This window comes from Magallana gigas, chromosome 9, assembly GCF_963853765.1.
Source record: "Magallana gigas chromosome 9, xbMagGiga1.1, whole genome shotgun sequence".
In the NCBI taxonomy this organism is placed as follows: Eukaryota; Metazoa; Mollusca; class Bivalvia; order Ostreida; family Ostreidae; genus Magallana; species Magallana gigas.
Genome location: NC_088861.1, coordinates 31,585,002 through 31,599,214, shown reverse-complemented (window position 1 = coordinate 31,599,214; position 14,213 = coordinate 31,585,002). Strand labels below are relative to the sequence as shown.

The 14,213-nt window shown below is 32.1% G+C and overlaps 1 protein-coding gene across 1 annotated transcript; it reads left to right on the top strand.

Moving 5' to 3' along the window:
* The first annotated feature begins 2,291 nt into the window (after window positions 1-2,291).
* LOC117690770 (multiple epidermal growth factor-like domains protein 11) lies at window positions 2,292-4,741 on the top strand. Its single transcript, XM_034475442.2, has 4 exons — window positions 2,292-2,457; window positions 2,958-3,010; window positions 3,112-3,246; window positions 3,714-4,741. The coding sequence occupies exons 1-4, from the start codon at window positions 2,384-2,386 to the stop codon at window positions 4,319-4,321; spliced, it is 870 nt and encodes a 289-aa protein (XP_034331333.2). The 5' UTR covers window positions 2,292-2,383; the 3' UTR covers window positions 4,322-4,741.
* The last annotated feature ends 9,472 nt before the right edge of the window (window positions 4,742-14,213 follow it).

The window sequence follows — 14,213 nt, the reverse complement described above, 5'->3', positions numbered from 1 at the left end:
GAAATCTTTATTACTTATACTTTTATTTTAATGCGAACCGTCGTTGTGTTATTTGTTTGAAATAATTATGCCATTTTAACATAACTTTATTTGAAATAAAAATGAATTACCAAAGGATCTGATATCAAATGATAATTCATTTCATCTTTTTTGCATTTTTTTTAAGATAAAGATTTGCATGGTTTATTGTAACGTTATAGCTTAGAAATTAAACATTTTATATTCATATCATATGAAATATTCATTTCTGATAATTTCATACAGGTATTTCTCAGTGATCGTGATGATATGTTTTGAATTTCAAAGACAAAAACCCAGTAACTGTTTTAATCATTGAAAACAGGAATATAAGGATGACTTGTTGTTTAATTTACAAAAATTGATGTAATTGTATAAATTATATTATTTTCTTCATGAAGTTTTACATAAATACATGGACGTCTTTACAGTCTATATTTTGATGCTTTTGATGTATTCTACGCTTATTACATGGTATAAAAACAGGAATATGAAAATATATCATTAATTATTTAGTTGCCATTTTGACTTCATTTTTTTCTGTGCTAAGCTATAATGAGGAATATTTTAAATCGACAATTTAGAATGAATTTAAGATTTTATTTTCGACTGAATAGCCTCTATTGTATTGATATATTATTTTACAAAACGACAAATTGAACCTAATACAATGTTAAAATGTTTTTAGTCTTATATTTCGGAAAATATATTTCAAACTATTTTACACTCTATGATCACTGTTGAAGTTAAACTAGGAGATGCTATTAATTTAAACTCGTGAATATGCAAACAATTCAATGGTTGTAATAATAGTATATCAACCATTTAATCTTGAAGATCATGTAGCTGCACCCACTGATTCATTGTCGGAAACAATTGACAGTCTGCAATGTCCGTACTGACCTTTGGCAAACTTGTTGAACTTTTCTAGTATCCATACTTAGATGTTGTCCATACTCGTTGGTTCATCCGTATCATTGTAATAACCAACAAAGATGACATATCTATCCTTTTTATTTGAACTGTCATATTTTTTTTGCTTATTCTTTAGATTGAACAGATTATTTGTTCTTTAACCTATGTGTCACATCAATAAAGAACATGCAACCTTTACTTATGTTACATAGTTTTTGCTTCTGCTATCACTTTAAAAAATTTTACGCTCATGTTTACGCTTCTGCATAAAATTTGAATATTAAGATCACAACAAAAACAACAGCAGCCAGATAAACGTATTTTAGCCAATTAATGTTACGCCAATGTTTGAAATGTTCCTTCAAAACAAGAGAACGTTAAAGTTGTGGTGTTTCTTTAAGGAAAACGTTTGTTTTGAAGTTACTCCATTGTTAGTTTTAGTTTAGTGTACATTCCTTATATTTCACGAGTACTTATTTCCGTGATCCCGCTGTTTTTTTATCTAATCGCGAGAATATAAAATCGCAAACGCGGAACATTCACCCACACTCTTACAGTTCCAAACTCTCAAAAAACAAGGGCGAGATTTTAAAATTCCTCGCGTATTGATTAGGAATTTACAGTATGTGAATTTATTTTGGCTATCCAGTTACGATTATATATTGTCCGCCATGAAGTTAACTATTTTGATAACATCAATTACGTACAAATTGAGAGTCAGAGGGTATCATCGATAATGCATTTTTAATAGAACTATTTTCATTACAGGATGAATAAATGCTTTAACCGGCAAACAATGTTTACACATGTATTCTGATGTCTATAAAACGATACACTTGTCCATTCCCAACATGTTTTGAGTTCGTTTTCCAGCTGTTACAATTAATTGGTATCAACAATAGACACCAAGACCTGGTTGCTCAGAACACTGCTTAACTTTAACCACTGGTTAAATCCCTTATCCAGTGGTTTAATTTTGACCAGTGGTTAAATTACCCAGTGGTTAACGAGGGTTTTGAGCAACACAGTCTAACTAGCAAAAAATCAACTAAGCTCAGGAAAAACCAACTTATATATTTTGCTTTGTAAACAGACTTCATAACATTTTTTTGATATCATTGCGCATGTATTACTTTGAGAAAAAATATAATATGAAGATTATTGCAAATGCTGTCACTCTAAATGTTTATCTTAAAGATATTAAGATTCAAAGTTTTTGATTGTTTCATTATCTTCATTTCTGTATGTTAAAAAAAACCCGTACAAGGGCATTTTCATAATTAAATGAAATGGCATTTAATGCTCATTAAATAATTTTATTTTGGAAAGGAAACAAAGTTATACCAGATGTGATTACAGTTTGCTTCCTTATATTTCGGAAATGAATTAGTTTTTGAGGCCGTGATTCCAAACAATTGACTTTTGATATAAATATAACGATGCATATAACATGGACGTTAGATGTTTAGTGTTCTTATTAGTACCAGTGGCGGACTATATTTATGCTCAAGACAGATGTGAAGGGTAGGTAATCAATAGCTATTGTAACTGTTCCAATGTCGATTCTTTTGCTTTGTTTGTTCATGCTTTAAATAGGCATTTTACAATATTCTGGGGAAAAAATAGATAAAACATTAATTTTATTTCAAAAAGAAAGGCCTTAATAATTTGATACATCATAATCCTTTTTACTTTTGATCAATTTCACTTTAATGGAAATGCACTTTTTTTACTTTTGTAAAAAAAAAACATATATGGTTTCGTCATACCATACCAAATGATTCTTATAGAAGTTTGATCAATTATGTGAACTCAAGGCCTGTTGAATGTATAGAAGTCGTCACTGACTTTGGTAAAAGTAAATCATGTCTGTAGACCTATTTGAAGATTTTTAAAAATCATTTGCTACGTATTATCATTCAACGACTCCAGATTAATGACACAGCATAAAAATTAATGAAGCATTTATTTGAATCATATTACCTTAATTAAGTTCAGTGTATCTAGCACGTTGTTTGTTGTAGATACGAATGCTGCGCTGGATATATGTTAGACAACAACACAAGTTTATGCGTTCGTATGTATACATTTTAAGATAATTAAATCATGATCCTCTTTATATTCAATGTTCTCGGCAATAAATTACCCTTGATCTTGATTTTGCGTTCTGCATTGTAGCGTGTAATACTGGATTCATTGGGAAATACTGCGAGAAGGAATGTCCATACCCGACATTTGGAGACGGATGCCAGCAACAATGCTTCTGTGAACAAGAACATTGTAGCATAGTTAAAGGATGCGTCACATTACCAGGTAGGGTGATGTATGTAACAAAACATCAGTATGCTGTAAACGGTAAGACAATCTAGCATCTGATGCAACGAACAATTTTGGTTTATTTTGAAAACTTGTTTAAAGCTAAAACAAAGCGATTTATGTTTTATTTAATTGCTATTGGAATGGAAATCCTGTTTTTATTCATATTCTATCCTTGTCAGTTTCCGTATTTTCCGTATATAGCATGTACTCTGAATCAAAGTGCTTGAAATCAAACTATCACTCGAGTGCAAAGCAGAACACTTATTGTGTATCAAACATATTATGACAGATGCATTGAATATAAATTAAATATGTAAAATTGCCTTTCCCGTGAATTATATATGCAGATAAATATATGTATGTAACACAAGATATATTTCATGTTATTTATTTGGATTTATTAAAATGTTCCTGGTCCTGCTTGTTCTTTTTTTTCATCAAAATTGTTTTGAAATTCGTAGGTAACGGAAGCGGTTCAACTCAAGAATACGATGGGATTTCAACAAGCTACATAATACATGTATCACTTGCAGAAAAAGAGTATAAACCGCTTTCATTAAATCAAACTAAAGCTGCTTTATTTGAGGAAACTTCCCCACCAGGTACGAAGTCAACAGCGGCTAATACGAGACAGAACAATGTCGGTGGTGATAAAAAGAACGGACAAAACCCAATGCTGGTTGGTATTTTCGTGTTTAATGCCTTCTTTGTCGTGATAATCTTTGTCATAATAATGTACTGTGGCATCAAGAAATACCGAAAACATAACAGAAACAAGAAGGATAACTCTGCAATTGCTGTTCAGTACCACGAGATCGATGACGATTTAGCGGGTGGTAGCATGAGTTATCGCACCCTGCATACAATAGAGGAGACTGAGGTCCGAGACAAGGCTTATGACGATATTGAGATGGGGAAATTTCTTGTGACGTATGAAAATGAGCCCCTTAAAAGAGCTACACAGAGCTCGGCGATTCCTGTACCGCCTAACAGAGCTTCGCAGACCATGCCAAAAGAATTTTACCATACCCGCGATAATTTACCAAATGACAATGACATGGAAACGTAAATGAATTCATTGCTTATATTAAGATTTTGAAGACTTTCCTCTTTTATTTTTTTAGTCTAAACTGATTATATCATACTTATATATTATACCACACAATAAGTAATTTCGCTTATTCCCTTAATGAATTCTTTCTCTATGCCAATCATGCTATTGTAGCAATATGGCATATTATAACTTTTATCGATTTCGAAAAATTCAATTCGATATCGATTGATACCATTCCAAATTCACAAGGTACATGAAACAAATTAATTGGTGATAACGTAATACTAATTGCATATAAATCACATTTAATCGGAAATAAACAGTTTATGAATTTAAAGATTAATTGACTGATATATTTACGGTCATACATCAACTTTGATATTATAATACCAACAAGGAAGTAAAATACGAAAGCCATAGTCTTCAATTAACCCTAAAGATTTTTTTTTTAGGTTTGGCCATTAAAAAACCCCAAAAGAAATTAAAAAACAACACCCTAACCCCTTAACCCCCTACCCCCCCCCCCTCCCCAATCAAATTCATTGAAGCTGATGAAAACGTTGTTTCTGCATTGCTTACGGCTTATTTCGTTCATCACATAGTGTAAAATAAAAATTATTTTCATATGAACGATTTGTTGAAAAAATCCCGGGTGTTGTTAAATGACTTCTGTTTGAATCATAAACAAACTTAAGCATGTATATTGCTCTTAAAATTATAAAAAAAAAATCATCTTTAACAATCAGGTTTTATCTTTTTTCCTATTTTTATAAACAGAGATATATATTACTTAAACAATTAAATGCTTTAATTGGTGATTCATGCATGAAGGTGGTGATATTTTGCAGGAAAAAATACATAAACTGCGTTAGCTTCATAACCCTGATGAGTCATCAAAGGAAGCATTTTTTGAAAAATTAATAATTACATTTTTCTTTTATTAAATTAAAGAATTGATTATATTAAGTAAGCTTAATTAACTAAGTTACTGTTAATTTACATGTATATCAGTACGTTAGCTAAAGGAAACAGCCAAATAGTCTCCTGTGGGAATTTGAGTCTGACATAATCAAGGCAAAAGCGGGGTTGCTTATCTATATTCAAATATTTAATCTTCAAGTTGCTAAAGCTTCTGTACAATACATAATAAGGAATAATTCTTTAAATATTACAAGGTGATAAATTCAGCCGGGGCGTCATCAAATCAGTCATAAAGACCTTCGGGCTTTTTTGGATTTGATAACGTTTCAACCAAAATCATAACCTTCTTATACCCAAAGAATGATTCCTTATTCCCCAATAAGGACTTGTTACCTCGGAACTCTAAACATCGGTTTACATTGTAATACCATGTACCGTTATGTTGACCATCTTTAATACAACTTGTTGAACTTTGTTTCGTTTTGGAGTTTTATTTAGCATGTACCTGAGCATACGTACTAATTTAGGCTTTCCCATGGATTCACTCTATTTTTCTTAAGATTCACAAAAGTATTCAATTTAATTCATTTATTGACAAATACCATGTCGGCATGCAGTCACGAATAAGAATGACATATAACAAAACATTAAACATCAGCATGCTAAAGCTAAACATTAACTTTGAATTATATCTATAATGGATTAAACACTGGGTGAACAAAACTAAGCTAGTGCGAAAATCACTGGCAATCATACAATTATTTGTCAAGTGTTCATTAATTGTTGACTAAAAATTGAAAGTTTATCAGTACAAATAATATACTTTCAACGCTCCTTTAAGTTGGATATTATCAAAGAAGACACTTGCTATCTCATCGGAATACCATCTTCGTAAAATTAACGTAAAAGTCAATATTTTGATATTAATTTTAAAAGAACAATGGCTGAAAATTATATAGATATTTATAATTATTATTTATACGAAATCATTCTATGAATACAGTGAGCTGTTTATTTTGGTCGGGGCGAAGTAAAATCTAATTAACCACAAAAGGATTTTTTTTAGGTAGATATAACTAAGTTTTGACCCAAATTAAGATAAAAAAGGGGGGATTGAAAGCTTGCCATGCCTGTCTATTTCCCCAATCTAAAACATTAAGGTAAACTTTGAAGATTTTTTGGAAAATGATAATTTATATCTTTTACTGAATAACTCAAATGTACAGGATATTCTACCTAAATCACTTGATTTAATGTGTAAATGAAGCAAACATACATATATTATATAATACTACTTTATGTGTACTAATAATGCAAACGGGCATAGTCTGCCCTATTTTGGGTATCTCATATGTCTTTTGAGGCAAGGTGCCAATATTTTATACATTTGTATATTGTATCGATATGAAATTTTACTTGTAATATTGGCATGTGACACTTATATGAACAATTACTTACTTACTTACTGTGCTAGAGGCGCGGACGTGAGTGGAGAGTAAAAACTTGGGTTTACTTTGTGTAACCCCTTGTGAAGTGAAGAGTGAAAGCGAAGAAATTAAAGAAATCTTACGCTTAATTTGCTAGAACTCGCACATAGGAGAAAAATATAATTTTAGTCTTACTGTGCATAATTCTAACGTAAGTGGAAAGCAAAAAAACTTTTTCTTTATTCGGTGTGTACTTGAGCGAGTGTAACCAAATTAGCTTTCCTCTGTAATTTTCCATCACAATTTTACAATTATCAATTCATTTTATATGAAAGAAACATTTCTGAAAGTTCGTTTGTATTTAAGTCGACAACAAATGTTTGCTTTTATACCGGGATATACTTTTTACATTGAAATTCATCGTGAACCCCCCCCCCCCCCAAAAAAAAAAAAAAAAAACAAAATACAAAAAAAAAAAATCTTACTCTATTCCTATCTTTCATTCTCTTAAACAACAGGTTTATTTTCTTAATACATTATAACTTATATGCAGTTAATGTATAAGATCTAGATATATTAAACTTTGAAAGTGATACTGGACAACTTGAAATATCAATATGGATAAAGACATCATATCAAAATTAATGAAACTGATTCAAAAAATATCTTAGAAATGTTAATGTTCGAGCAGGTTTCGCACTTTAGTATGTACGCTGATAGATTTAGACTTCAAAATAGTGAACGAATAAATAAAAAAAATAATCAAATGGGTTAATAAAAATTCACGACTTTGATGAATAGCACGTTAACTTTTTGTAATCATTGTATAATTGAAATTGCAAATATTCTCTCATTAGAAATGCAAAATTAACTTTAAATAATGATACGTAATTGCGCCCTTGTGTATGAATCACGGATTGGAATTTCAATTAACTTTTATTGAGGGCATTTTGTATGAAAAATCAATTTGCATTATTTGTGTCAAATTTCCATATCATATACATATTTATCACATTTTATTTTTCAAAACATTAATTAAAATAATTGTTTACGCCAGGCGTAATTGATCTACCGTCTTAAATTTACTCTTACTCTGTGGACTTAATATAATTGACTCACGTATGTTGAAATATTACTCCGTGTTATCTGTCACTAATGCTTTTAGTGCTAATTACTATTTAAGGTCTTCCGTTTCCAACGGAAGACCTTTCTATTATTGTGCGGGTTAAGATTATTCTTATTTTTCTTTCTTTTTTTTTACTTCCTAGACGCGAACTTTGAGGCTTCATATCGTGCTCATTTCTGAACGGTTTTTGCTCAATTTTTCAGGGCTAATGGACTTTACAAAACACTATCTTCATCAATTCATAAAAGTTAGAATTCCCTTTCCGTTAACGAGTTATTCCCCTTTTAAAATTTTTTAGGGCCTTTGGTTTCCAGACAAAGGCTCCGAGACTATGATAGCAGGGAATGGGAATCCAACGAATTTGAATAACAAAGACATTGAAGTTGTATACATCGGTTTTTGTTTTTGGATAACATTCCTTATTTAGGAAAAGGTAGGGGGTCAAAAAACAGGATTCCAAAAAGTGCAAAAATTTAGACATATTTTCCTTTATATCTTTTTAACGAAAAATGTTTTGTTAAGACATGTAGAATAAAAGTTGTGCAGAATATCAAGGGCTTTCATTTGACACCAATAAAAAAGGGCTGGCCCCTTAAATTAAGGGCCAATAGCCCCTAAAAGTTTTTGCTTAATAACTCAAAAACAGTTAGGATTTTGATATGGATGTCGCTGAAAAATTTGTTTGTTGGGATCTCATAAAGGTCGTAACAATATTATTTTGTAAGTGATTTGTGTAGTATGAGTGTAAAAAGCTTTACATGTTGACATGTACCTGTTTTCATTTGACAAGTTAACGAAAGTCTTTGTGCGTACAACTGACATAAAGTTGCCGCAGAAAGTATGCTGGTTTATCCAGGAGGCATTAATTTATAAGAATTTTTGTTGTTGTTGTAGTACATGCTTTTTTATGAGTTTAAGTCATTGTTGTTAAGTTCTTATAGTGCACAATCATTAAAAACGGCAATTGGAAAACAAAACATTCTTTTTCTTTTCTATTTAACCACAAAATATGGAATTAAAAAACTCTATGCATTACATTTTATTTATTAACTCCATGCATTTAAAATCTACCTTGAATCAGAGCTGTGTGTGTGTGTACCATTACGTAAGCTCTCCCTCGCCCGCGGCCGAGAAAATCGGTCACCATGCTCGCGGCTGTAGCGGTCAGCGGTTATCTATTACACGAGAGCTGTGTCTCTCATATACATGTATGAGTTTATTCATGCATGTATATGAGAGACACAGCTCTCTAACTGCTAACTGAAATCGGTCAATCTAAAGCAATAATAGACACAGATCAATTGTGGGTTTTAAGTTTAAAATAAATAACTTCTATTTGATAGAGTATGGTCATTATACTGCAAACTTTTCAAATCTTCCTGGGTTCTGAACTGTGCCTGTCTGTGCGTTGTACATGTACCTTTACGTAATATATCCTTCGCCAACGGCCGATGAGATCAGGCACGGCTGCACTACCTAGCGGTAATTAAGCGGGTATTTAATACACAAGATTCTCACACCGCGACGCACACTTACAAGCATATGAACGTGTTTGAGTTAATATAGCCGTAAAAACAGGAACTGTTTTAATTTATTCCTATAAAAGTTTGTCCATCTTGTATTTATTCAATTGAACTGAATATTAATGAGCGATGTTACTCCAGATCATAAACACCGTACATGTAAGACATAAATTAATGGTTAGTTTGTTTATGTAAAATATTTTAGAAACTGCACAAATAATGTTTTAAATCAACCCCCCCCCCCACACACACACACAAATAGTTAACCTTTAAATGATGATCATCCCTCGCACATGGCTGAGGAGAACCGGCGCGAGTGGACAAGTAATCCGGGGTCGGTTCGTGTTCTTCTACATGTACCTTATCGCGCGTTCATGTTTCATATTTTGCACGGACACACCTATATTTTATTATGTTTTCAACTATTATATTCGTTTAAGATGAAAAGATAAATTCATTAAACTTGTACAGTTGATTAAGCATTGATTTATAGATAGCATACAAGGTAGTTTAAAAATCAAATTATAATCAAAGTTCCATGTAACATGTTTGCAGTAGGTGCTAGCACGATAAAAAATGTCCTGAATTGAGGCATTCGATGATTTAAAAAAAAAAATTCACATGAATTTTAAACAACTTTAGATTAGATTCTATCGGTCACATATTAATCACTTCTGTAGTTTTTCTACATGGTCGTTCGTTTCTTTGTAGAAGCGAACTCATTGCTGCCCCCTCCCGCTCCGCTGACAGGAGCTCGCGCTGGACTTTTTTAATTGTCAAAACGATATCAAGATCCATCGAAAATCATTTTTGGTGGCTTCTTCTCATGTGTAACATTTTGTTTCACTTTCCCACCCGTTTGTTTATTCGGTCAGTCTGTATACAGTGGTAACAACGTTATTGTTGACAAACGACACGCACGTTTCTGATACACGAACGATCACGCACGATACACGAACGATCACGCACGATACACGGACGATCACTAACTTACTGAATTTTCACGATGCACGAACAAAAACGATAAAACACGCAACCGAACGATTCTACACCATTAAACACGCAAAATCAAAATTAATTTTTAAGATTAGAATTAAGAAAACGTATTGCTTTAATTTGTATTGCTTTATGTTTGTGTTTTATTGAAAAGCGGCATGTACAGAAGCAATGCACTGTTTTATATTTTACGAGTAAACAATTTACACATCCATACAAAAAAAATAAATGATTTATACACAAATTAATTTTTTTTTGTCCCCATAACGAATAATAACTTAAGTGTAAATAAAATGAAGATAATGCATTAACTATACGAAATTATTTACATACGAGTTGACTGTTTATGTAATCCAGTTCCCTTACGTACGATTTGATTATGCAGGATAGAGGTAAATTTGTTACCTTGTTCCATAGAATTTCGATTTTACACATTGAATATTTTCATTATTTACAGTACATAATTGATTTATTTCTTTTTTTTTTAATTTTAAAGCGTCTATAATTTTTTTTATTTCAAACAAATGTTTACACAATGTACCAGATAGGAATGCGTTTCGTATTCTCATTTGAAAGAAACATTTGGGATAATCGTTTAGTTTAAAACGGGGAGTGGGTAAGCTTGACCGCTTTCATTCAACGTGCCGCTCTTGCTAATATGATTAAAATTATGTGTCAAGACACAATGGCTGACTATAACATTATGCAAAACTAACTCGACCGAACAAAGGATTGAATGAGCTGTAGAAATACTTGATAAATGTATTTAACCACGAAAGAGAGAATGAATGTTAACAATTGCAATATTCTTCTATAGAAAAAAGTTTAAAATTCACATTGTTTTACAAAAACTACTTGTCGTTGTTTTAAGAATAAATCCTGACATTCCGTAAAAAAAGTAACAAAACGAAAAAACCGCACGATCACGCACGAACATGCACGGTAAAAAACGCAAACTATTTTTCCTGATACACGCACGATCCCGCACGTTACACGAACGATCACCCACGTTACACGAACTATTAAACACGATTGGCTTGTCAACAATAACGTTGTTACCACTGTAATTCAATCGCCACATGCGACCGAGAATCTTGTGTCGCCTCAGCGCACACAGCTCGGAACATATATAGCCCCAGATCATCAATTGTTATATAATTGAGTAACTGTTGGAATGGTGCTTTTACATAAATAATAAATAATAAAATCATCCAGAAAAAAAGTTACCGTAACTCAAAAGTGAATACCAAAAATAAAATCCGTATGATTGCTAACTGAAATCGGTTTTTCAGTATTCGGCGGGACTTGTTTTTTCTGCTAACATTAGTATTTTTATCGGTTTCAGAGATTACGATGTAAAAACACAAACAGTAAATACACCTGATATTATTTACATTGATAATGTTGAAAAATATTTAAAATTAAATTAGTCACATTCGTAAGATAAAAAAGTTCTACGAACAACCGATTATTTTTTTCCTATGTCGTATCATTCACGCGTAAATAAGTTTGTTCTGTACATATATATATATACATGAACCCAGAAAAAATTCAAATGATTACACAAAAAAGAAAGTTGTAATTAGTATTTCGGAATTTTTTTTCTGAAAGTTATTTCACATTGTATTGAAAAAAAACAAGAAATAAAAATGATTTAAATTTTTGACTCAATATTCGTATATATTACCGGCGCTTCGTACATGTGTAAGGGCGTACAGTGTATAGATTATTATAATTTGTTCAAATTAAGTACCATGCGTAAAGATTCCCATAATAATTACTAGTAATTGCATGACTGTGTATATTGTAGGCAAACCCCTGTGTGTTTATTACTTCTAAGATTCTTTGTTTTCCATTAACAGTGGTTTAAATAATTTTCAGATAATTAATAAAAATTCTGTCATTTGAATTGTATGCTTCATCAAATACTGATTCCGATTACCTTGAAGTCATTAATTTTCCATTGGCTATTGACAAAAAAAGAGACGCTTTACCATCCAATAAAAACAAATACACAGAGGTTGATTGACAGGTTCAGCTAGGTGCAGGAGACACCCGATGTCCGAGGTTATGTGTGCTGCTTGTACAAAGTCGAATGGTCTCAGTAAGAGTTATCGATGTAAATAAATAAAAAAATATATATGCTTATCAAAACATGATCGTTTAAGTTAAGCGAAGTACATTGAAACGTTTAATAGGGGTTTACTCCAGAAAAGTTTCTACCTAATGTTTTCACTGACCTTTGTCCAATCAGATCGTAGCTGGGCGGAGTTAAGACATTGCCGCTCGTGACTTGAATGAGAGAAAGAAAAGAGAGAGAGAGAGAGAGAGAGAGAGAGAGAGAGAGAGAGAGAGAGAGAGTTGAGTAAATTATAAGTGGTGCCGATAAAGGAATAATCATTAGTTATAAACTTGCAAACAAATTAATTAAGGTCTGTATATAAAAATTACATGTATATCCTATATTGTATAACTTTAAAGCTTTTTAAAGAACGATTGTGAACATTTCTTTGGCCGCGCGCCGTCGACAACATGCACATGAATAAGAATGACGTAGCTTATATTCAACTAAATTTCCTAGCATGGAGTCCGAGAATACGGACATTAAATATTTTAAAATGCGAACGAATAATCACTTAGTTATGAACATGATGAATTTAGATGTAGTGTAAAGTGTAATAAAAACATTTTATTAAATATTCGTACAGTCTTCGATGTTTGAAATTACCTTATCCTATTACTGATCTATATATAGACATCGTTGTTCCCTGGTTAAAGAATTTCAAAACACTTCAAAGTTTCATGAATTTATAAGGTATACTATGTCCCGAGTTTTTTCTTCCACCACTTTTTGCTTGATATTTCAATAATAGTAAATACCTTTGTGCTCAAACTACGTTCATCCACTTATATGAAAAATGTCCAGATTATATGTGTTGAAACGCCCCCTCTACCGCTTCAGGTTTCAATACACATCCCAATATTGAAAGTCTACGGGGATTTTGCCATCAGCCATTAATAAGCCCGGATGATAACGTTTAAAAATTGCGCGAGGTATCCCGAGTACTTCCGAATGGAGAAAAGATGTAAACATTTCCCATTATGAATCTCCATAAGAAAATTGTTTTCGTTCCTGTGAAATTTTATGAGTGAAAATTGTTCAATGAAGATATCTTGGATATATTCCCTTTCATCAATTGAAAGTGAATTGAAGTGTCAGTGAGTTCCGAATGAAGTCTGATGAATGTTTCACGCGGTTCTCGCACGCTTTGCCCGAAACGATTTACACGCTTTGCCCGAAACGCTAAACGGTTTACACGAAACGCTTCACAATCACACGAAATGCTAAACGGTTTACACGAAACGTTTCTCGCACGTAAGTCGCACGTTTTTTGGTGTAGTAGTACGTTGCAGGGTTTGTAAATTTTGTCATCACGCAACAATTCTAAACTTGCACATAGTTTTCAAAAATTTAGAAATATTTTCAAATAAAGAAGTTATCTTAGAGAAAAGGTTACGTGTTTTGTAGGCGGGTTCGGTTTTTAAATCAAAGTACTGATGTACTGACGAGAGTTGATTTTATCGAATATTATTTATTTTAAAATCAACGATATGCTAGTTTGCTTGGCAAGTAGTGTATAATCTGCATTTGAATTATGCACATTTTTATGATATGAATTCTCTGACTTTTCCGTCTAGAATTTCGAGAAAACCTCTAATGAATCATGTTGTGTAATATTTTAAAATAGAATTGATTTCATCAAACTATGTTTTGGTATTCCAAATATTTCAAAAATTGTATGGATCCAACCAATAATGAACTCTAGTCTCGTTCAACCAGATGCTTGGCTGTCTCCGTTAATCTCCGACAAGTAAGAGATACCAGGTCACGTGATAGCTTGATGATGCGACCT

Bases quoted from the DNA above. Each gene is read 5' to 3' on its own strand.
- LOC117690770 (XM_034475442.2), top strand. From the start codon at position 2,384: ATGGACGTTAGATGTTTAGTGTTCTTATTAGTACCAGTGGCGGACTAT. The intron at 2,458-2,957 runs GTAGGTAATCAA...TGTTTGTTGTAG, and splicing joins GCTCAAGACAGATGTGAAGG to ATACGAATGCTGCGCTGGAT. The intron at 3,247-3,713 runs GTAGGGTGATGT...TGAAATTCGTAG, and splicing joins AGGATGCGTCACATTACCAG to GTAACGGAAGCGGTTCAACT.